This window comes from Corvus kubaryi, unplaced genomic scaffold (genome assembly GCF_017639235.1).
Source record: "Corvus kubaryi isolate FWS band 111438036 unplaced genomic scaffold, C.kubaryi_AGA036_p1.0 37385, whole genome shotgun sequence".
Taxonomy (NCBI): domain Eukaryota; kingdom Metazoa; phylum Chordata; class Aves; order Passeriformes; family Corvidae; genus Corvus; species Corvus kubaryi.
Genome location: NW_024581127.1, coordinates 15,019,737 through 15,045,013, shown reverse-complemented (window position 1 = coordinate 15,045,013; position 25,277 = coordinate 15,019,737). Strand labels below are relative to the sequence as shown.

The following is a 25,277-nucleotide window of genomic DNA, read 5'->3' as shown; positions in this document are numbered from 1 at the left end:
TTTATCAAGGTAAAAGAGAAAAACGAGGCAGCACAGCTCTGCCCTCAACAGCCAACTTTGCTGCAACATGGAAAAATACTAAGTTTGGGTAATGAAACTTCCTCTTACATTGTGTCATTCATTCATTGCCATTCATTATCAGAAGCACTTGGCTCTTAAAGCATCAAGGATGTGCAATATTCCAAAAGTCATTCTTAGACTGAACAATTTAAAGGCTCGACTTGTTCTACAAGAGTCTACTGATCAAGTCAAGATGATAAAATTACTTCATCTTAGTCAAAAATTCCAGGGAGATCTCTGGTGCAGACTTGTGAATGAAGTACCACCTGAAGTACACACATCAAGACTGATATTACCTTCAGTTCACAATGAACTTTCCATAAAGCTGTGAAAGGATTTTATAACATAGTAAAATTCCTAAGATAATGGTAGAGAAAAAAGAAAATGAGCAGAGAAAAAGCAGAGTTGAAGAAAAAAAATATTAAATTGAATTGTTAATGACTGACTTTTTAATCTACCTACACAGCTGACAAAAAATTCTTGGGTTTGAATCGGGATACAGTCTTCCAAAGTGCAGATGTTCATGAGAAGAGGGAGAAATCTGGATTCTGAAATCAGGTAGGTGTATTACATTCCAGTGTTTTTAAAGCATGATGAATCTGGAATGAGTGACTTAGTATATATGACTAATAGTTCAACCTGACCTCTTGGGTTTAGATCTATTCTGTTACTGAAATGCTCCTTAAACTATGTAGTGACACATGCACATGTATGGAACAGCCAAAAAAAACTGACAAAAATATGAGCAATACAGATTTATATTACACATCTATGTGTGCATATTTCTGGTAATTCAGTCTTTCCCTAAAATTACGCATCTTACCTCACAGAAATCAATACTGTAAGAAAAGTATTGACAAGTTACAAAGGCTTTACAGTAATGTGCATTTGAGAAAGATGGCACGCAATCATTGATAAATTTATTGCAAAAAGTATCACACATACTGACTGTCCCATATCAAAGTATGGCTAAGGCTCCTTATCAAGGAAAAGAAACTTCCAAGTTTTATCTTGTAAAGCTAAGTATGGGCTTTTACAAGAGAGCACATATATGAAAAACAGCATTGGTTTACAAAATTAAAGCCACAGTTGAAAAATTCTTAAAAAATAGTCATAATAAAATATTAAAGAATACCTAAAAATTACTAGAAACAAGGCCTTGCTTCCACAAGACTCACCTGAAGAAAATCTTCCAAAAATGTCAAAATAAAATATTAAATTACTGGAAACAAGGCCTTTAAAATTGGCTTTATTTTGCTTTTTATTTGGGAGGCATTGTTAACAAGCTATAAACAGCATGAGTACAAGAAGTCACTCTGTAGTGGTATCTTTGTCAAATTCTGTTCAAATTAACCTTTCATAGGGCATTTATAAAGAATTTACCTTTTCAACAGGGCACTCAGACTAAAAAAACGCAAGGGGTTTAAGCAGATAAGCAACTGGTGCACAAACTGCTCCCACACTGAGTGTCGCTACACTTACAGCTCATTTTACAAAAACCATCCGTACAGACTAAAGTATTCTTAAAAATGAACATGAATATACTGGCCTCAGTTATTGCACCAGTTCTACAGTTATTAGCTGCTGGGCAGCAAGATGCCAACAGAGCTTTGGCTAGCAGTAGGACAACAGTAATAAATGAAGAAAGGTGATCCTCACTGGGCTGCATGTACCCCCACATCCCAGCACAGCAGTCAGTCATTGTTCTGTTCCAGCTGAATAAAATCTCAGTGAGGCCAAAGAGAATTACATTTCTTAGTGGCTTCATCATATTAATCTTAAAGAAGACATAGCATGGCTTTATGAAAAAGACATTGAAATGTTATGAGTTTTGTAAAACTGCAGCTTGTTATGTTCCGTATTTCTAACTTTTCATGCTTTCAGATAAAACCAGTTATAACAGACACGGTGAGGATTTCAGTAGATAAAAAATACATGTACCACCAAATTGGCATTATAAACCTAAACCTAAAATCCCAGAATAATAGTTAAAAGGCAAATATGAAGAAGTTCATATGTAAAGGTGTCCCCTTCCTGTGGGGAGCCAGACAATCCCAGTCCTGTCTTTTATGCAATCAGAAGTTTACATGACTATAGTTGTACCCTGAAATAAATTAATATTTTCATTTAACTTATTGTATCAAGTACTAACATTATGAGTTAAATGTATACACAAGAGCCAAATATACTGAAAGGTTTTCTAAATCTGTGTTCTCAGATAGAAGTCACAACTTTGACTTACTCAAAATGACAGAGCAAAACCATTGTATTAAGTAGACATTAAAACTTAAAATATCTTAAGATCTCTGAATCATACAAAGAACTTCTAAAGAAAGTATTTTCTTTTTTTTCTGTTGCAATTGTATAAGACTGACAGTTAAAATAGAGGAAGAAAAGAACTTTACCAATCAATAACATTTTGACCATAACTTTTGCTTGAAAGCATCATATCTTTTGGCTATTCTGTTAAATGTTCAAAAATTAGGAAGGCTTTATAGAGCATTTTTGTTTGGTTATATTAATTAGACTGTGGTAACAAGCTGAGTTTTTCCAAAAAATAATGCACAAGGCCTAACTTTGACTAGAGTCCTTATTCTAGGATAATTATAGCATTACATAAAGAAAACATCTGTGGTTAAGGCTAATTTAATACAGGTATAGTTTTCTTTTCAAATAAAGTTTCTTCATGACTGCTACAGACACTTTAATTCATATTATTACATGCCGTCCATTACCACAGTTATGTTAATGATGAAAATAGTATGACATTGACAGTTGGGTTTATAAACTCATATTTAAAATAATTTCAAATTTCTAAGACATTCTAAATGCTAATAACATTAGAATTGTGATACAGTAATTTTAATCATGAAAAAATTTAGAAGACTGTATAAGGTAATGACACAAGTTACAAAATAAATACTTAAACAAAATCTGGCTAAAAATGTTTCCACTGATGATGCAAACCTGGGACAAACAAGTTTCCTAATGCAGTCACTTAACCCATCTAGTCACCCAGTATCAAAAGAGAAAGCATCAACTAACAGCTGATTAAATACAGTGATGTTAAAGACACTTTCATACAAACATTTGAAATAAGCAGGATAAGCAGGATCGATTACATTTTGGAAGGCTACGTAACAGTAAGAAGTAGAAAAATGGTTTGTTTTGCAGAAGAGATATACCAGGAAATGTTGTGCTGCTCCAGTTATGATGCAGGAATGAAGAATAACTCAATACATTTAAAGCAGAGTAAATTTATTAAAACAGTAATAAAACTTCACTATCACAGTGAAGTTTTTCAGATGCTGGTGCAGAATGAGCTTAATGGGACTCAAATTAATGTTTGACAACTACTACCCAGCAAGGTCATTTACACAAAAGAAACAAATGTTTACAAGTCATGTTTATCCTCCCTTTTCAGGGGCCCAGAATGAAACTTCTCTGACATGCACAGTATTCTATAGTTATGAGACAAATATCGAAAGATTTTTACACTTATCACTTAATAAATGACCACTTGTGAGACAGAACATCACATGACATAAACCACCAGTCTGATCAGTTATAGCAAATTTAAGTTCCAGGAAATTCTGCCAAATAACAGTTATAAGTAAGTCTAGTTTAAGGCAAAACCATTGTTCTTTTCAGGTCAGGAGTATGTGGCATGAAAATTAGGGTTAAGAATATGTCAAAGAAACCATTGCACCACACAGACCCACAGCCTTAGCTTCTTCTTTTTCAAGCACTTCATATGCAAATATGTATTTTGACATGATACAGAATCTGCTACAGTGTTCACTTCTGTCAAGTTATGAACTGTATGGTTCATCTCCTTTTAAAATGGGGTTTAATAAGAATGCTGACTTTACAACCAGTTATGCAATTATTTGATAGACCATCCCAATATTTAAAATATGATGTACTATTCAGACACAGGCTTATGATGTCTCAGTAGTTAAAATTAGTTGCAAAATAATGATCCTAAATGGTGAACACAAACCCACTTTCTTTGTTCTTTTAATTAAAAATGAAAAAATTGTGAAATTAAACTTTTAATATGCCAACTTAACATTTTAAATAATTCAAAATAAGATCAATAGTGCGTGCAAAAAACTACACAGAAGAGGTAACAAACAACAAATACTTGGAAAAATGCACTACCAGGATATATAGAAGTGAAAGCTTCCCCTCTCCCCATCTCTTTTCCTTCAAAAATACATACCTGCTGAATGTGTCTACTAACTCGTTTCTGAGGCTGGTAGATGAGCCAAGTATACAGGACTGGATCAACATTAATTGCTAACCCTTGTACACTGGACAAGAGAACAGCACCTGCACACCATAGAAAAGAGAAAAAAACTGTAAACTACCTTCTCAAGAATCTCCTTATATATATTCAGTTTTCTTGCACACAAATCATCTTTAATGCAGACTTTTTTTTGGCTTGGATTTACATATATAATAAACAATAATACTTAAAGCATAAATGTCAATAACTTACTCAAAGTGAGAAACTTACCAGCACTACCAGTGTTAGGGAAATGTACACATCAAAGAATTGCAGCAACTTGCATTTTGATTTTGCTTAATAATTTTTGTCAAGAAAAATGCTTGTTTCCACAAAATTGCTTGTGTAACTGAATACACAGAACCCTCAAATTCTCAGCCAACATTAAAACTCTGCAAAAAATGAGTCAAAAAGACCCTTGACAGAAAGGGAAGAATATAATGCATGACTCCCCACAACCTCAATTAAAAAAACCCCATGGTCTAGGACAGTGAGTTCTTTTAATAAAGGCAAGCCTACTTTACACTAGTGCTCTGTCCAAAGCTCAGGACAAACATTTTTCATGTAATAATGGTCGTGAATATTTTTTAGAGGATGAGTTAGGCAAAATAAGGCAAATTTTTTAACTCTGACAACACTGGCAGCTTCTGTACTGTGAGCTCTTAGGATTTTCCTAAGCTTTATTATATACATCTTATTTTCTTTAAATCTCACCTTCTAAGACCTAGGACAAGACAGGGCTACTTTATTTCTTAAAAGTAAACTTCTAGTTTCCTTACATTTGTGAAGAAAAACTTACATGGAAAATGTTAAGGCTCAAAAAAGGAGAAAAACTATCTCAGTACCCAAAAACATTAGCATATACATCAAACCATGCACACTAAAACCTAATTTATGAAGCACTATCTCCATTAAACCTGCATTAAAAATCTGATGATACATTGGTGAGGCTTTTTTTCTAATAGTGTATAATAATGATAATGTATCTATTGCAGCAGAACATAATTACAGAGCTGTACAATTCAGAAGAATTCTTCTATTGAAGAAGTGAGGCAAGTAGTAGTAGGCAGTTATCTTTTCACATAAGCTTTGCAATTTTACTACAAATTAATAAATGAAATAATTAAATAAATAACAAAATAAATTTAAAACTAAATCCTGGTTACTGGAAGATCCCAACACCAAATTCCACAGAATTACAGTAGTTCTATAATACCAAGAATCATAGTTCCTAAAGCAATATATACTACATTTACTCTATGGTATATAATGTAATTATGCAGCAATCTGAATTTAATAATAAATTCAAATACATTCAGAAAGCTTGACACACAATTCAATGTACTTTCCAAAAAACAGTAAAAACATGTGCCTCAAAAGACACATCAGAAAAATTATAAATGGGAAATTAATTTTAAAAATGTAAGTTATGAGTTTATTGTATATAAAAAAATTTTAAAACCAGCTGAATTCCAAGTGGCAGAGGACCCACCAACCTGGGGTGACACAAGCAAAGCCTGATAAGCACAATGGGAAAATGGCCATCAAGAAGTACACAAAGATAAATCATCTGCCTAGCACAGGCTTGGAGCTGGAACACACACTGTGAGGAACTCCTATACACAGACTAGTCCATGTGAGCTGAAGGTTTTAAATGTCAGTAATAAACCTTAGAAATAAATCTGCAGTTAAAGGAAAAGCCAATGTCAAGCATGAAGGGGTAACACACAAGTAAGAGCAGATCCATTGTGGCAGGATGTGCAGGAAACCAGAAAAAGGAAGCAGAAGGCAACAGAGGATTGATAAAATATATGCTACAATCATTATCTTTTATAAGATACTTATATGCCAAAGTAAAAGAGTCCTGCATCTTGAAGAGACATCGCCTGTTGTCAGCAGTACTTAATGAAAGGTTTAATATATATGTGATATGACAAGTGGGAGACAGACCTCCCAATGAGTGCAGCATAAAGTCAGCCTACAGGCAAAGTCAACAGAAAATCCTGCATTTCTAGCAGACATCTGAAAAGAAAAATACAGTGTTACTGTAGCACAACTTTCTAATAACTTAACATAGTTTCTTGATTACTGAAAAAAAATAGCTACAACTAGGAAGTTCAATACAATTAAGTCAAGCTTTGAACTGAAACTCTCTTTTCCCTTCAATTAAGTCAACACTAGCACAATCCCATAAAATTCTTCAGTAAGGCCGCACAAAGAGTAAACATTTTTCCAGTTGCCTTTTGATAGCTTGTATCTGGGATATAAAAAAAAATAAAAACAAGCAAACAAAAAAACCCAGTAGAAGTACTCAGATAAGCAGCTACAAAATTTGTCTTTCAATTTGACTGTCAGGTAACTTCAGCTTCCTAAGCCACTTCTGTCACACTAAATTACTGAAATTTACTGCTGTGTTTGCTACTCAGCCACCGTATTTAAGGGCAGTTTAATCACCTATGTAAAGTTGTTTTCTGTGTAACAGCTTTCTTCAAAATCAATACCTAGTAAAAAAAGTTTCTCAGATTTGCCTCCTGTTTTCATGCCAAGAAATAAGAATCCTCCCCAGTTTTTAAAGAAGCTCTCACTGATTTGAGGATCAAGCTTGAAGCTGGCAGCAGACTCCTCATATGCCTAAAAAAAAAATTAATTGCTATTCTGTTTCCGTCAAAATGCAATGCTTGAGTTCCCTGGATTTCATTAAGATTGTGGAGAACTTTCTTTTCTTCCCCTCCCCTTTTCTCCTTTTAATTAAATTTACATTTCAGAAAAAAACAGACCTTAGTCCCATAGCATACTAGGGTTTCCTTTCCAGTTCTCAGTTCTGGCCAGAGTTATCTATTACATCTATCTAGTAACAGATTTGAAAAACAAGTATGGACCCAACACCGTGTAATCTTTAATGTTTGAGAATTTCCTGAGTCATGGTGTCATTTGCCAGGCTCAGCTTGGGCAAATAATTTCCTTCCTTCACTAATTCCCACTCTCTCCTGAAGGAACAAAAGATGGGGAGGCTGCAGGCAGGCAGAGGAGGACGACGAACAGAAGGCAGCAGAGCACAGCAATGCTTGGCACTCTCATCCTGTGGATGAGCTTCCTGACGAGACTCCTTGGATGATGACAGCTGCAACAACAGCACTTTCCTTCCCAAGGGATGGGAGCCTGCAGAAGATAACTGGGGCCTCCTGCTTGGGTTGGCTCTGCTGCCACCTCCTCCCACTTGGAGTGCTGAGCATAAGCTGCTGGAAAAGCAGGGAGGAGAGGGGTCACTAGCCTGGGGCTCTCTCCATAGAAACTCGGGGGAAAAAGACAAGTGGTGAAAAAAGGGAATGTGGTACACTTCTGGTGAGGTGGAAGAGGGCACCCACCCTGAGGACACAGCTGGAAAGAACAGAGGGTAGAGGTAAAGACAGGATAGATGAAATACAGAAGAGTTCAGCAGTAGAGTTGTGGAGATGAGGAATGCTCAGTCATCACTAAAGAACAGGAAAGGGCCTCAAATATCAAAGAGACACAAGAAAAGGATGAAGGAAGCAGGACAGTGAAAGAGGAATGTGGAAGTGAATGAGCACTTTGGGAAGGAGAAGGGAGGCGGCAACCCTTGGCAAAAAATGCTTTTTGGAGATGCACAAACCTGGTGAAAGAGTAAACTGCATTACTGAGTCACTCCTAACAATTTGGAGGAAAAAAATTACTAAGAAGAACAGACAATAAATATTCTTGTGATTTATGCACCTGAAAATGAATTTTTGCAACAGTAAAGGACCCCCCTGGCAGATTTTTTTCCAAATTCTGCTCTGTGGGTAAGCAGTATCCAAACACACCTTCATGTTATTTCCAGTAAAAACTTTCAGCAAGGCATTTCAGAAATCCCCCTATAAAATGAACTGAAAAACCTGTACAGGAAACTCAAGTTTGAGATGATGTACATTTTCTGTAACGGAGGGATCACAAATATGAACAAATTGAATGACCCACAATAACACCTAATTCTGACAAGCTTTGTATATTTTTTGTAACTAATTTAAAAAATATTACATCATCTTGCTATATAAACTGCACCATGAATTATTTTAGCACTGAGCACTCATGACTCCTAAATGTCTCAGGACACATGAATGATACGTAGATGCTAACAGGTTGAGTTAGCAACATTAATTTAGTATCTCTTTATTTTAAATGATACCTGAAAGAAGAAAGTTTTTTTTTTTACTTTTTTTCTTACTGTTTTGAAGGGCATTTTCACTAAGGCATACTGTAAAAATGTCGATCTGACACCTAAGTGAAGAGTTCTATTTTATAAAACTATATAGGTAACTAATTCTTTCTGCTAGCTGACTCAAAGCAGATGCATTGTAAATCCCTAAATGTGAAAATATCTTAAGGGAAAAAGACTCCTCTTTACTACTCTGCTCACTGCCAGTACTGCTGTGGCTCACTTACCCACATTCCAAACAAGCTTTAACAATTAGTTATCCTGTGGCACGACAGCCATTTTCAGTAACATCCCAAAATGAAGAATGACAGCTGAAGATTTAGAAATTGCAGTTACACAGCATAAAAATAATCAAACAACTTTGGTCTAGTTTGGAACACCAAGGGCAAAGTCAATACGATTGTCTTGCAAAACAATCAGCTTGCAAAATAATCAGCTTATCTAAGAGACACTGTCCTGCATTTCATCCTGAATTGCTGAGTCAGACAACTGAAACAGATACTTCAAGCCTCATCAAAGTTTATGTGACTGTGAAAAATTATTTTTACATTATAGCTGCTACAGTAAGTTAATACATTTTGCCTAACTATTGAAGTATATGTCTGCATGTCTCTACTCAAGGTTGACTTGAATGCCTACAGATGTAAACATTATCCCAATTTTATCTCAGAAAAAAACTCCAAGTCTACTGTACTTGCACAGAGTTTTACATTCACCAAGTGCTTAAAATAACTCTGAGATCAATTAGTTTAGTTGCTTAGACCAATATTAGAATATTTCACTAAAACGAAAGTAGTGGGCTAACACTTTCCCATAAACTAAGGCACTTTGGTGTGTAATATCACAGTTCCCTCATACAAGTTATTCTTTGCCCAAGAATACATACCCCACGATATTTTAGCACTATTTTTTATTTTTTTAAATTAAAATAGCTTTTGATATTCAGAAACTTTCAGTAAGAATGTACTTCTATGGCTATTGTGACCTTCTAACTCCTACTGAGGCTTATAGCAGAAAACAACTTTTAAAACGAAGAGGTCAACATAATTATTTTTATTTCAAAAATAGAGAAAGTAAAGCAGAGAACTGCAATTATTAAATCACACAGCAGGACCCAGAGATAAACTTCAGATGTTAAAATTATGTGCCACAGCTAAGTGCCTACTGTAGCTAATAGAAAAAAATAAATGCAGAAGTCCATCTTGTGTTAATCATAACTAAACCAGACAGGCCTAATTTCAGTTGAATGTTCTGATAAGGCATCATCTTTTAAAGAAAACAATATCCTGTCTTTGTCTATATATATACTCAAATGTGCACAAATGCTGAATAATAGAATTATGATATAGAAGTATACTCAAAGATAAAACATAATGAGGCAAAACACAAAACTCCTGGATACACTGGTTAACACAAAGCGCTGTATGTAAGGCATCATTTTTCAATGTACAAGAAGACATATTTCTGCAAAAGAATCTGAAGCAAGCCATATCACATCAAGGTATGGACAACAACCTTCAGTTATTTCTTATGATCTTGATGTTAAGAATGGAACTAAGTCCATTTAGCATTTTGTCTTTCTTACTGACTAAAAACTTTGTGACATGCCGAGATGAAAGTTTTCACAAAAATGCTAGAATATTAATATTTAACTTGTGTGCTGCGTGTTTTTGAAACAAAAAAAAAAGTTATCCTGAAAGGCTACTTTGTTTTCCAAAATCATTTGAGCAAAACTTTAATTTCCTTTAGAGAATATGGTGATGTGGATTCAGGGAAACGGTTTAATAGGCAGTAAAGATCAAGAAAAAAAGAAAATGTGTAGGCAGCTGTAGTATACAGAAATATCAGCTTAATTTAAATGATTACTGAATCATCTCTATGAAAATGTAATGGCAATGTTCCTATGCTGAGCTGCATAGCGCCTCTTCTTTAATTCTACGGTTTTATTGCAAGAATGTCTCCTTTAAGTATCATTTCCTCCTGTTCACTTTTAGGTCCTGTTTATATATTTAACCATCACACTTACTATTCTGTAAATAAAAGGAAAGTGAGGAACTCTAAATTCAACTGACAGAAAGGACTAAACAGACAGAAAGCAAGGATATACTATAAGGACTTCAAAACCATACTGTCAGCAAGTAAAGAAAATTTGAATGCTTTTGAAAATATGAAGTGTTTAGAACAGTTTGTTTTATTCATAAAAGAATATGGAGAAATATAACATCTGAGTTGCCCAGAGAGCTGTTTCCAGTCAGACACTGCAGGGTGGCCCAAACTGACTCAAAGCAGAGGCTGTTAATGGACACCGTGCTATGAAAGCAGGTATTCACAAACCCAGTAACACAAACTAGCAGTTTACAAAGGTTTCTACCAAAATCTGATCCCTTTGTCTTTTCTTCCTGAAGTTCCACTAGAAAACTATCTACTAGTCCCTATTATAAATCTGATGGTCAATCTCACTCTCAGTCCTTAGACTTGATCATTCCTGACCAGGTTTTCAAAATGCTAACAAAGGCTTGAGAATTTTAGCTTATTTAGCTCTCTGACAAATGAATTCAGATACATGTTGCAATGTCAAGGCTGTTCCTTTCCATTCTCTGTATGGAACAAGTACCACTTACAGTTACTCCTATGGATCATGAGGAGACTACATTCCATTAAAGAAAGAAGTTGTTTGAAGCTCTGAAGCAACTATGTGGCAATTTTCCTAATTTTTTGTTTGCCCTGGCTGAGACCTCCTCAGTCCCATTTTAAAGGCTGTTGTGGCCATTTTTTCATGTTACAAAGATTTTTAGTCTCATTCGTAAAACACAGTCATTCCAAGGAATTAATGAACTACTGAAAACACACATTCTCAAGAAGATTCGAAACAAAATCTTCATATGGATGTTTTATCAAGAATTTTGCTAATTCCTTTATTTAATGGACTGAAACTAGAAATCAGAGGAGTCAAGCAACAAATCTCTTTTTCTAATCTCAGGAGTCTAGTATTACTTTTGGATGATATTCTATTCTGCAAAAAAATTGTGAAAACTTCAGTGATAAAATAAGAAATACTATGGCTCCAACCTGGTGTTCTAGAGAATCAACAAGTACAAAGCAGATTTAGTTATGTAATCTACCCTACAAAAATTGCACACATTGTTTAATCATAGGTTTTTAAAGAAACTAGTCTATCTAGAAGGGATAAGAGAGAAAATTAAATAAATAAATCACAGAACATGCTGAGCTGGAAGGGACCCACAAGGATCATCAAATCCAACTCCTGACTGGCACACGACACCCCAAGAATCACATCATGCAGGTGAGAACATTGTCCAGACACTTCTTAAACTCTGTCAGGCTTGGTGCTGTGACCACTTCCCTGGGGAGCTGTTCCAGTGCCCAACCACCCTCTGGGTGAAGAATCTTTTCCTGACATCTACTCTAACTCCCCCCACCCCGCCTCAGCTTCCTGCCATTTCCTCAAGTCCTGTCACTGGTCTGAGATAGGGTGAATTATTTAGGAGAAAAGAAACAGGCATAGGCAAACATGGTAATTTGCACTATGGAAAAAGGCAGAGCCTTGCAGGGACCTGAGCTGCCCAAGCCAAACATCAGTGTGGTGACCAGCTCTGCTCAGTTATCCAGAGTAACCACAAACAGTGCTGACGCAGGAACTCCCAAATATCCCACCTGACTCAATACAGATAAGCACACTTTTCCTACTGGTATTGTTGCCTCATATCTTCACATGTAAATGATAACTGAGCTGACTACTTTGCCTAAGAAAACAACATTTCTTTTTATTCTAGGAAAGTGTTAGACCAACGTTCAGTAGGAAGGAAGGAACACACAATAAACAGAAAATATCCTCTATGCCACTGCATAAATGCATTGTGTACAGAGAACTGAAATATGGATTTTAAACTAAAACCAGCAAATTCTCTGAAAACTGCACCCAGCTCCAGTCAGCCAAAAGGTTCAGTTTTAAGCATTCAAACCTGCAAACTTCTGTTTCACAATACCATTTATTCAGTATTTATCCTGAATGCTCCATGCCAAATGCATTATACATTCTCCAAATCCCAGAGCAGAAAGCACAGAAATAAAAAGTATACACATGTACTGGTTAAATGATTTTCTTTTCATCATTTTTAAATGATTGCCTATTTACTGTAGTCAACTCAAAGCAAATGGGTTTTGAAAATCTCCGTGTCCAAACCACCTGGATGTGGACCTCAGAGACAAGCTGCAATGCCAGAACCTCTTCTAAAGGCAATATTATTTGTAGGTTTTTATCGCTGCATTATTCTAGGTATGTGTGAATGCAATTCTGTAAGTACCACCAGAAGCTGCACTTTACAGGCAGTTTACACAGACGTTACTGATGAAGATACCAGAGTCTCCATGCATGCAACAAATAAATTCTAATCACTGTAGACAATTCTGCAAAACAGCTTATTAAAAAACCCCTCCAAAGTCCATGCAAATTTCTGCATAGAGAGCTTCAGCTGAAGGCCGAAAGGCCATGGAGAGGCAAGCCACTGAGAAAACGCGTCAATGGACAGAGACCTCTTGCGAGTGAGTGAGGGGAATAATATTTTGACAGAGCAGATGTCTCAAAGCTATCTTAAATAGGCTAGGTTTGAAAGAATTAGTCATTCAGAACCATTCTATATATAGACTATATATCTATATCAGATATAATAGGCAGAAAATAGCTGAGGTCTGCTCCAAGGCTCTGAAATCAGGGGAAATAGGTATTTGCTGAAATACTTGATATCACCCAAGAGCCAGCAGGGAAGAGAGGACTACATACCATCACCTCTATGAATGCAGAGAATAATATCAGTCATGACCCAAATGTATTATTCTTACCTAAGCTGTGAGAATGCCTAATAATCTCTCTCAAGTTTTCTACTATGAAAAACAGCAGAGCGAAGCTTTACTACATTTACAGATTATTATTTCTATGACCTTTAGGCAGTTAACTGTGCACCACAATATACATAACCACACTGGTAAAAGAATTGCATCCTCCCTCTCTATATGGCTGGATTGGTAGAGTGCTACCACACCTTTTCTTTGACTATGACACAACATTATAGGAGGATTGGGAACTAATAATCTAGTTAAAATGAGAAATGCCTCAATATATCTCCTTCTAAGTGATTTTCAATACAACCTTCAGTTATATACTTTTAAAATATGGATTTTAAACTAAAACCAGCAAATTCGCCGAAAACTGCCAAGAAGCTTCTTAATACAGTTCAGCTTCTGCATTTACAAACACCTCACTATCATCTGCCAAAACTGTATTTTGCAATTTCTTACTGCAGTATGCTTCTGGGAATTGCAACAGGATTCTTCCCCTATGGCAACAGGGCACCAAGGGAGCTATTTTCATTCCTTCTTTAGCAGTTGAACATTCGTAATGTTGTGACTATGGATACCAACTGGTCTTTCACTTTAAGTTATAAAACTGAAACGTTTTCAGCAGTAGATGCCTCATGTGCCTCCTTTTAAAAGTAATTTGAACAATATACAGTTGTGGTTTCTGTTTCCTTTTTTCTTAAACATTACAGCTTCTCAGAGGCAACAGAGAGCACATAGATGATTCCACGTAATTTCTGAGGTGCTCAATTAACAATGCACCCACAGGCACAGAGGCTGAGGAAAACAAAAGTAATTTAGAAAGGCAAGCAAGATTTACAGTAGAAATTCCACATAAGGTTATGCTTTTCTGTAGCAGTAATGTAAGTAAAGGAAGAACAAAAAACTATATATCTTCCAAATAGGAAGTCCTAATTAATTAATATATTCCTTTCTATTGCTTAAGACTTTATGCTCTATACCAGTGATTCAAGACTGAAATAAATAGCATATAAATGAGTGGCCAAACAATGAGCCTGAATAAAAATAGCCACAGTTTGTATACTGTTGAAGTCATGACACTGCAAGGTAGGTAAAGTTACACGAGCAGTTCAGCCATAAACTTTTTTTTCTTTTCTTTTTTTAATATGTGCACTTCAACAGAAACTTGATACACAGGGCTCAAGTTGAAAGCAAATGTTTTCTTTAAAACAAACAACAACTTTGAAAAATATAAAATCTGTAGTGCTTGGTTACTCAGTGGGAAAGATATACTAGTCTTACATACCATGAACATAAAATGGGCAAATTTCCTAAAGGACAGTCAATCTTGGTCCTTTTTGCAGTTGCTATCTGAATAGGCAATGCTTTCAAAAGTATTTGTGAATTACAGCAGACACACATTAAAAAGATATTTCATCAAATGTGTACTCAGTTTACATAAATAAGGCCATTTACATTTTAGAGGTACACTTATTAATATCATATTAACTTCATTCCAAATTTGAATGAAATCCCACAAGTCCATTAAAGATAATTTGATTTTGAGATTTACAGTAGCACTTTGATAGAATTACACCTATCATGTAAAACCAAAACTCCTCCATCAACTTACGAAACCTGCACATAAGAAAGGAGAGAGGACAGACAAGCATCTCCACGTACACTGAAATGGTTGTACCAAGACATGAACAGGCAAGGACTAACTGACATCCCAAATGCAGAAATAATTCTATTCACACCTACAACAGGGGAGCCAGCTTCAAAAAGTCTTGACAATGTGTTGCAGTGTCAAGAGATTTCAGAAAGAAGATTTCAAGTTAACTACATGACATATTGGAGGTTCTTTTCAAGATATACAGTGTACTATTAACTGAAAAATGCCCACACAGCATAAATACCAAGAAAAAAAATGCCCTGTTGCTGCATATTGTGAAATTCTCCAGAATTCTGATTGAATTTACCTATGAACATATTCAGTGCACAGAGCACAGTCTGGATTCCTCACTTGGAGTTTTGTCTGTAACTTCTCTAACATTCATCTGGGATGCTAGTAAACTCATCAGAATGAATAGCTTTCCTTTGTATAATCTTCTTGTAAAGAAACAAAATCTAAAAATAGACAATTATTAGACTATTAATCCCAGATTCAGTCATGTCTACATTAAATACAAAACTACGTGTCTACATTACATGCGTCCTGACATATTGTTTTTAAAAAAAAAAATGAATGATAACATTCAGAATATCCTAAAAGATATCCAGATTGCCAAACTAGTTTATTATAAAAATTGCTTTTTTCTTTTCCTGAAACAATTCTGTGAGCCTCCAACGCAGCCAGCAGAAAAAGTAACTTTGTTTTTTCATATCAGAAATTAATGCGCAAAACTGCAAACAAAGCCAAAGTTTGTGCAGTTAATTTCTACCAGCAGTGAACGGGGTAGATGGTTATTTGACATTTACTATTTTTACAAAATCATCATTTAGTTGATGTAGAAACTATTCTTCTCAATACCATTATTTTGTGAATTTGGAACATACAATTAAGGTCAGCTGTTAAGATAAATGTTTATAAAGATTCAGAAGTGCTAAACATGATGCATGCAAAAAACTGAAAAAACTACTATATAACCTAGTTTTCTTTTAAGCTGAAAAAGGCATTTTTACATGGTGTTAAGACATGGTGTTATGAATGCCATTCATGTGGATCTAAGACAGGCTAACTAATATTCTTGAACTATAGAAAATCTGTATTATATTAACTATGGATAATATGTATTATAGCATTCATTGTATTATGTAAACATACTTATTTTCAAATCAATTTTTAACCTCTTCCACCTCTGCTAAGCTTTTTACAAAAATTGAAACAAGGTAAATTTTAATTGATTCCATACATTTTGATTAATAAATCCAAAATTTTGTTTAATTAAATCAATCTTTTAAATGCTTAGCTAGATGGAGAACAGGAATTTTACTTTCACTTTTGGGCTTGAATGAATGGTTCTCTTCCTTCATAATATAAACTGCACTGTCTAGTTACTTTAAAAAATTACTATGGTGTTTTAAAAGTACATAAACTTCGCCAATATGGGCACTGGAAAAACACAGGTAGGGAAAATTATAAAACTGCATCTCTTAACTAGGAGAAGTGTAGAAAGCTGCTGTCATACATTTAGGTCACAGTGGGAGTTTTTAAATATGTTGTCTTGAAAAACTGATTTTTAAGTGAAACCAGCTTTCACATTTTTACAGTGTCTTCTGCTAGAGATGTTACAAATAAACAGAAACACGTAACCTTTCGTATTATTTTGACAGTAAGCTCAACACTGCAGCTTCATGATTTTGCAAACCTCATTTAAGATTTTTAGCAAAAAAAGTGTTAAGTAAACTGTATAAAACATCTGCACAAGCATTATCAGAACACGGAGTTTATTTACAAAGCAAGTATTACTGCAGATGGCTAACAGTATATCATGTTGTCTTCAGAATACTAATTTTCTAAGCAGATCTTTTGGGGATGTGCTCCAAAAGAGTGGTATGTGCTCTTGCGTCATATTTACAGATCAGCAAAAAACATACCTGTAAAAACTATTTAGATCAAGTTTTCCTGCTTTTATTCGTGCACAAGTCAGACTATTAAAACTAATAAAAAAGAAATGCAATCAGATAAAAAGAGTAAGAAAATAAGTGAATAGAGTTCTAAGTAATGAAACATTAAAAGGAACACTTACTTATAGCTATGCTTTAGATACGCCCTGCAATTTTAAATTTTCTGCCTGACACCACATGTTGGGGCCCTATGGGGTCCCTACCATGTAACCATAGCACTATCTAAACAAATCATTTGCTAATCCAGATATCTCAGAGCTGTATCTCTGTGCTGAGGCTGGAGAGGTGCCAGTTCTAAAACCAAGGGGTGAACATAACAGCAAGCATACTATGGTGTTTCTGTACCGGGAAGAGAAAAGAAACCTAGAGGATTTTACATCATCTTTTCTAGTAATTAAGGGAAGTAATTCTGACCAGCTGCTTCTTCCCCAGCTCATTAACCTCATAGTCCTTTATTATGATTCTAACACTGCATGTAAAAAACAGAATTCTGGAATAAAATACAGATGTTTATAAAGTCCTGTGCCTGTTTACAGCTTTATATTTTGTGATACTAAGTGGATACTTGGCATTTGGGTTGGGATTTTGAGTGGGGAAGAATTGTGAGAACATTTAAAGGCCGTTTAAAAGTGACTGAAGTATATGCATTTAAAATATGCAGTTTTCATTCAAACAAAACTCTTAGTTTATGGACTAAGTAATTTTAAAGCTTCACTAAGTCATGGGTTTAAGAGGACACCAGTTGATAAACACTGCTAACAAAAGAAGCACTAACACACCTGCTGTGTTTCAGTTGCTTCTTTCTCCTTATCACATCATGAATTTCATGTGGAATAAACTTTATCTGCTTTAATACTGTTGCTGTGCAGCTGCTTTCTCCTTTTATGTAAATTTATACCAAATCCAAAGGCTATTAAAACACACACAAATTTTCAGTAGATATTAGTCTATGCTCAGCTATCTCCGGAATGACAAGCTACATGCTAAACACTGTCCAACTGAAGAACGTGACAAGATAGCTCAGAATAACTCTGTTTACTTAGCTCTTTCCAGTCCAGGAGAAAAGCAGATGAATAGTAAATATGACAACCTTGGAAGTTTTTGATTTCATGTTCTTATTTTACAGATATGTGTAAAGAAAAGAATTTTCGTCTTCTCTTATAATCCAGAGAATTTGTTGGAAAATAATTTCATGTCCTTGGTAGCTAGGAATATCCCATTGTTTTTACACACTAACTTGAGTACCTCCTTAATTTATGGAAAATAACTTCTATTCATGTCAATCCAGTTGTGTTTACAGTATGCCTTTAGGGAGACTCACAACAGCAATCTGCTACAGTTACAGGCATATTGGAAGCACATTATTTAACAGAATTTGCTCTGAATTCTTGTACTGTCAGCTGGAATGCTCCTGTCTGGATTGCCACGAAATTAGCAAAGTTCACTGAGTAAGCAGGCACCGCATCGTGCTGCTTGGACTGCTTGGTGGTCATGAGAGCATGTTTACATTAGTGCCTGCATCTGTCAAACCTCGGAAGACCTGACAGCATCCTCAGTTATTTCATTAAAAGCACCTGTTCCTAACACCCTTACATATTCTAACACAGATGATTTTATGCCAAATTCTACATTAATCCTTTTCACACAACCACCCAATTCAGAACATCTTCCTGCACAGCACCAGATCTTTATCACAAGCTGAATTATGATTTTTTTGTTTTAACAATTTGTAGTGTGCTTACAAACTTACAAGAAAGATTATTTAACAGTCTAAAGGATTTGTATTTTTGAATAGTCTAGTTCTTCTCGTTTGTCAATACATTCAGCTATAGAAGAGCAGGATAAGAGATTTCAGTGAATACTTGACTAAAACAGGCTGAACCTGAACTTTATTAAAACTCCCAGACACTAAGAAAAAGATGTTCCATATTTGAAATAATTCTAATAGCTATAAAAAAGAAATACTCTGATAGTTCTAATTCAATCACAGAAGCACAGAAAGAGTGAAAGAAAACACAAAAGCAGTATTTAAATGTGAATGAAACTGAGTTGTGAGAAAGCAAATGTATCCAATTTCAAAAGATGACAATTAAAAGTAAACGTGGATGGCAAGATTAACCTCACTTAAACTGTGACTTTTCTGCATCTATCCTAGGTGTGTATTCATAAGCTGCAACCAAGTCAAATATTTCTAAATATAAAACAGATAGTGCATGAAAGTTGTTGCCTCGGAAGTATGGTAGAAAGGTAATACACCACTTAAAAATAATCTGTTTTAAACATGTATTTTTTGTCAGACCACAATGTAATGAACACTAATTTTGCTTAAAAATCAAGGTAAAAAAAGGTTCTCAAACATGAAAGATGAGCACTTTTAACATCAAAAGAACCTACTGTACACTTCCTTATTAGATATGACTTTTTCACTTAAGCAGAATAAAGCAAATTAATGAATAGATCATCTGTGGATCTAATCTTTTTGTAGTTGTGCCCATATCTTATGCTCCCCAGCTGTAGTGGCTAGTGAACCAGTTACAGGCACTGAAAAAAAGTATTTTAAAACTGATGTTTTGAACAACAGGTATTTCATGTGCAGCACATTTTCTACAATGAAACATTGTGATTATAATAACACTATGGGGATAATCCTTACCCTATTTACTAATAAAAATCCACAAATTCATTCAGTCTTGTATTATCCTATAGCAGAACAATAGTTTCTTCACAATATCACAAAACCACTTAGCATTAACTCCTCTAACATATTCTACAGACAGATTTTTAATGTAAGAGATACCAGCATTGCTGTAATATCTAGAAATGCTGAGATATAGACTTTCTTTTGATTCTCTGTTTTTTATAACTTAAGAGATAACTCTATTTAAAACACTCCTCCAGAATTATATATATATATCCCCATTCCCACAGGATATGCAGAGTCTTAGCAAAGACTTTTGTCACAAGGATCATCGCATTCAGGAAAGGGATGAGAATCCCCCACAGATGCCACTTGAAAAACTAATACACACAGTTCCCAGCACCTTCTGCCAGAACTAGCCCATCCTCCCCAGTTGGTCTGGCTATGCCTTCAACTCCCAAGCCCCCAGCTCCATCAGGGAATGCTGGCTGGCACAGAGTAATTGGGCAGGATCTTTCCCTCTTGAGTACCAGCAGCCTTCTTGTGCTGACACACCCATAACTGATACGCCGCCTGCAAAACGCCAGTGGCAGATTACCCCAAACCAGCCCTACCCCCAGATAGGTGTTTGAAGGGAAGATACAAACTAACTTCCACAGGATATGCAAGAATTCTATCATGTTAGATATCCCACTGTGAATTAGAAAAAATCATTTATTCTAGCCACAAACTTCATGGTACTCAAGCTTCAGTATAGCAGAGTCAAATAATAAAGTTCAAATGTAATATACATGAGTATTATATCAAAGTTTATTTTTCTGTCACTACTGCCACATTCAGAAGCAGCGTACAGCTCTGAATGTCTTTAAAGTATTTTCCATTGCTGCAAAATGTTTGTACATTTTCTCTAAGCTGAAGAATCAAATATTTGGTGTTTTTTGAAGAACCTTTCCCTCATTATTCTGTCATTACTAAGTCAGCATATAGTGTAAATTGATAAATTAGATTTTAAATACTGAGAGAAGCCATAGTCTCCCTTTACAAATATATATATTTTTTTTTACAGGCATCACAGTTTTCATATTGTCCAATGGAAGCATCGAGTTGACACACAGAAGTCCATGATTACTGATTACCAGGATACTGTGGATCCTAAATGACAGCCCATGAATTATACCTTAGGTGCCTGAAGAAAGAATGCATGAGACATGCTGACTTGGCAAAATGGAAGGGAGAGGGGGAAGAAACAAACTCACACCCAAACTCAGTAGATGCATCTTCTATCATTTCCTTTCTAGATCTTTTATTGGGTCAAGAAGGAAAAAAGGCATTATCAGAGAATAAGCTATGAAAAACTATAGCTTCCTCTATAATCATCAACTCGCTCCCAGGCATAGACGGACACTATGGGCCTGTAAAGAGACCCAGCAGTGCCCTCTGGTGATTCGGGTCAAATTTAGCGGTGTTAAACGGGCAGAAAAACGGACCCTACGGTGCCCTACCAAAGCTCCAGATATAAAGGAGGAGGACTCTGTCACCTCTGCTGAGGAACTACAAAGGAACACATTCTATCTGCATATATGTGTACTGTGCTGCAAAATTTCTGCTACAACATTTACTTTGTTGGAGTGAATAAAAGCTGTATCTGCATTTGGGGATGAAAAAGCACCAATACACATTGTGTCTGATATACTTGTTGCAAGTTGTTGGTCCTTTGGTGACACTAAAGAAGACAGTGGTAAATACAGCAGTTTTAGAGGACAACAGAATAAGCATGAGTTTTCTTGCTTGCTTGGCGGCCTTCTTTTTTTCTTTTAAAATTACTAAGAGATTCTCCCACAAGAACATGGTAAGTTCCCACAAGAACACGGTAGAGTAATACGACTGAAATTAACTAAATGGAGCAGCCTGACACTATCTTTTGGTCCATTGATAAGTTTGGGAGAATCAATGAAAAATGATAGCATGGGAAGCTCTGGCAATATTGCTGGTCTTACTGAAAATTAGGTATTCAAAACCCACTCAAAATACTTAGCCATATGGCAACGTCTACAGGTTAGAAATCCCAAATCAAAGCTTAAAAATATGCTCTTAAGGCGTAACTAATTTATGTTCTTTATATACTGATATAATCACTTGTGTTTCATCTTTTTAACTCTAACCAGTTATTCTGAGTTTTAACCTTCCTTCCATCCATTTTGTTATCCAATAGCTTCCATCTGTCTCATGTTCTTCTGCAAGTCCATGTTATTCCTAACATACCAAATATCTTTATTCTCATTGGCATCTTTTTTTTCTTCAAATGTAGCCAGCCCCTCAAGAACATGTAATATTTTCATTTTTGACCCACTGACATACCCCATACTCTTAGAGACATGTTGTCCTACACTTACCCTTTTGGTTTTGTTTCGTGACTATGCTGAGTTTTCTGAATCTGCAATACAATTTATTTTTTGAAGGTACCATTTACTTTTACAGTGTGACAGATACTTTAGAGTAATCTGATTTGTAACTCAGTTTCGGTAACTGAAGTTTTATGGCAATCTTTAAATATAGGTCTCATATAGTAAATTATCATCTATAAAGTTCATACTAGGTTGGCATTATTGCTATTTCAAATTCATACAAAAATTGTCAATAAAGTAGGTTTGAGGTCCTACATACACTTTGATGCTGTAAGCCAAATGTGAAAATAGCCTTTCAAATATATTCTTCTGTTGAACAGATTTAACTAAAACATAAATGAAAAGAAATTCAGAAACAGGAAATTCAGGAAAGGGAAAGTGAACAAAATTATAAGACAGTATTTTGTTGTTTTGGTTTGTTTGGTTTTTTTTATTTCAACAAATGCTAAGGTAATAGAACAAGAACCTTCTACATATTTTGTATTCTCACTTCAGCAATTCACTGGAATGATGTTACAGAGCAGTCAGTTAACTCAGACCATGTGGATCTTGCTTTTTCCCTTAAGGAAAATATGGCACAAGACAAGGAGTGTGTCACTCAGCTCCACTACAACAGCTGTTCTTCCACTCCATTCTATGTCAGCTAATTTTTCTCTGTAGTCATTTTACTACTATCTCCTGTGCAATTGGCTTTTACGTCTGCCCTAAAATGGCACAGAAGAGCAGCAGATGCATTACCAAGGAGCATGACTTTAATTCTCATCTGGCTGCAAAGTGGGGTCAGAAGTAAACATTCTTTTAACCGAATTTCTTTCCTAAAATACTATCACTCCTGTTAAACCATATTATATGCTAATTATCAATAGATTATTAGGGCATGAATGATATGTTGCTGAGCTTCTGTTTCATTTCCCATAGCTTAAAATGTTTCCATTCTTCTTCTGTTCCTCACAGAGAACAGCAGCGTACGCTGTCACGCACACGACTTGCTGCTCTCTGTGCCGCTTTGCAGCACTGCCTGCTTGAAAGGCAAATTGCTACACATTACAACAGAACGAACACTTCAATTCCTAACAGATAATCATGCAGAGCTTGCTATTCTTACATTAAGGGGACATTTGTAATTCCTTTTTTCATTTGGTCTTCATGTTATTTTGGGCTAGTTTAATTCCAATATTGCAAATGAAAGCCTCAATCTTACAATAGATCTGAAAAATTAATGAGTTACTGAAATGATAATTCAGTAGTATTTACAAAGGTCTACTTTAGATACAAAAGTATGTAAATGCCTACATATCCCCCATTCTTTTTCCTACAGACAATGAACAAACACTATCCAAAATAAATTCACACTTCAGAGGCAAGTTCATGTCTTTTCATTTGAAAAATGAGTTTTATCAAATTACACACATACAGCTGAAGAGAATGAAAGACTTCCTTGATGGGGAGGATATGCTGTATGCAGCAAAAATTGTTGTTTGGTATCATTTTAATGGTCTCAAAATGCAGAAGAAATCAGAAAACATTTTTTCATCAAAATAAAAGAAATCAAATCACTACTGGCCATATTTTAAAGATTACCAAGTGTTGTTGCTGTGCTTAATGAAGTTAATGTTACAAATGCTAACCTACATGAGCGTGTTTAAAACAAACTGGCATTAAGCAAGCATATAGTGTAACTATAACACTGACTTTAAACTCGTAAACATCCTTTCCACACAGAGCCCTTTGGGACATTCGAAGAATTTACTGAATGAGCTACTTGGAATAAATAAAGAACACTCAACACTGTAACACTTTAGCTGATTAAAAAAAGTTTTAACTGTTCCCCTAGTTGCCTGGAAATGGCCATTTAAAAAAATGCTGCTGTGGCAATAGCAAACCTTTATTAATTCCTTATTTTTGGATTTTACTGCATGGGGCTTGTTAAAAATAAACTTTCAATCCAACCAGTTCAGGACTGAAAATTTAGTACTTTACAGTGAACCACACAAAGTTACGGAAAAAAAGATGAGTTCCTTTTTTTTTTTCAGTACTTTCTCACAGAAACCAGTTAACTCTAGCAATAAAATTAACTTAGGTGACAGTTACATAAACTAAATGAGAATATGTATTTCTTCCAGATAACCATGCTGAGCTTTAACAAAAATCACCTTTAATTCACTTGCATGTACCAGCTACACAACTTTATTCAAAAGTTAGAGGTAACATTTAATATTTTAAAATATTCAAATGGATTTTAAAAGTTTGCAGCTACACTCACATAAGAATTCACTTACAAATAAAGTTTAAGTGTTGAATCTCTATTTGGCAGTAAGACGAATTTCGAGAAAACCTGTGGATTACAGGTGCATTTGCAAAACTATGAGTTATAATTACTCTAAAAGTGCATTTCTTTTCAAGTTATCTGTTTAAGGGCATCAGCAACTAGCTTTCCATAGTTGCTCTGTTTGATTACCAAGCAAGTAAAAGTAAGTTGAACTCTAAGAGCTCAGAGTTGACAAAAACCACCCCAAAACTGCTTTATTATACAAAATGACTTCCCTACCTCCACTGTGTGTTCTGGCTATATCCATATGGGGGCAGTAATGTTAAAGAAAATATAACACCTTAAAGCAGTCACCTTAATTAATTTGTTCACAGACAATTCCTTAAACACAAGGTTCTCAATACAATACTAAAAATCTCAACCAGAGCCTAAATCTATTTGTTGGTGGTTTTAATCACCCATATTATCAATAATCTGCTATTATTTTTACATTGTAGTTGCTCAATCTAAAGCAATACCTACAGCGCAGCACCGGCCCAAGATAAGCATCAGATGGGAATTCATTTGTCCATAATGTTTGAAGACACAAGATACTAAACCAGGTATTATGGATTCTCACCAGAGTAACACTCCCTGGATTAGAATTTAACCTCAATGTAAATTATTGTATCAGGGCAGCTTCCATCCACCTCCATGGAGCAGCTGGAATCTTGGTGGGATAACCCCTGCCTGGACACTCAGAGCAGCAACTCCTGCCTTGAACTGAAGTTGGCCTGAATCAAGAGGCCAGCCAGACACCCAGATGAATGTCCTTACAACCTTCATTCTGTAGCCCTTAGGCAGACTTTGCCAAACTAGCTACAAAAACCCACCCTCATCAGTGCCTCTGCAAAAAGGGAGTTGTTTCCCAACCTTTCCACAAAACCAGATTAAAT

At 35.4% G+C, this 25,277-nt stretch overlaps 1 protein-coding gene across 5 annotated transcripts in view; it reads right to left on the bottom strand.

The window, feature by feature from the left end:
• Window positions 1-25,277, bottom strand: part of VPS13B (vacuolar protein sorting 13 homolog B) — a 437,572-nt gene that overhangs the window by 234,598 nt on the left and 177,697 nt on the right. For all 5 annotated transcript variants that reach the window (XM_042036377.1, XM_042036379.1, XM_042036375.1 and 2 more), the window contains exon 20: window positions 4,286-4,395. In XM_042036377.1, the coding sequence (XP_041892311.1) occupies window positions 4,286-4,395 (110 nt within the window). The remainder of the gene's footprint in view (window positions 1-4,285; window positions 4,396-25,277) is intronic.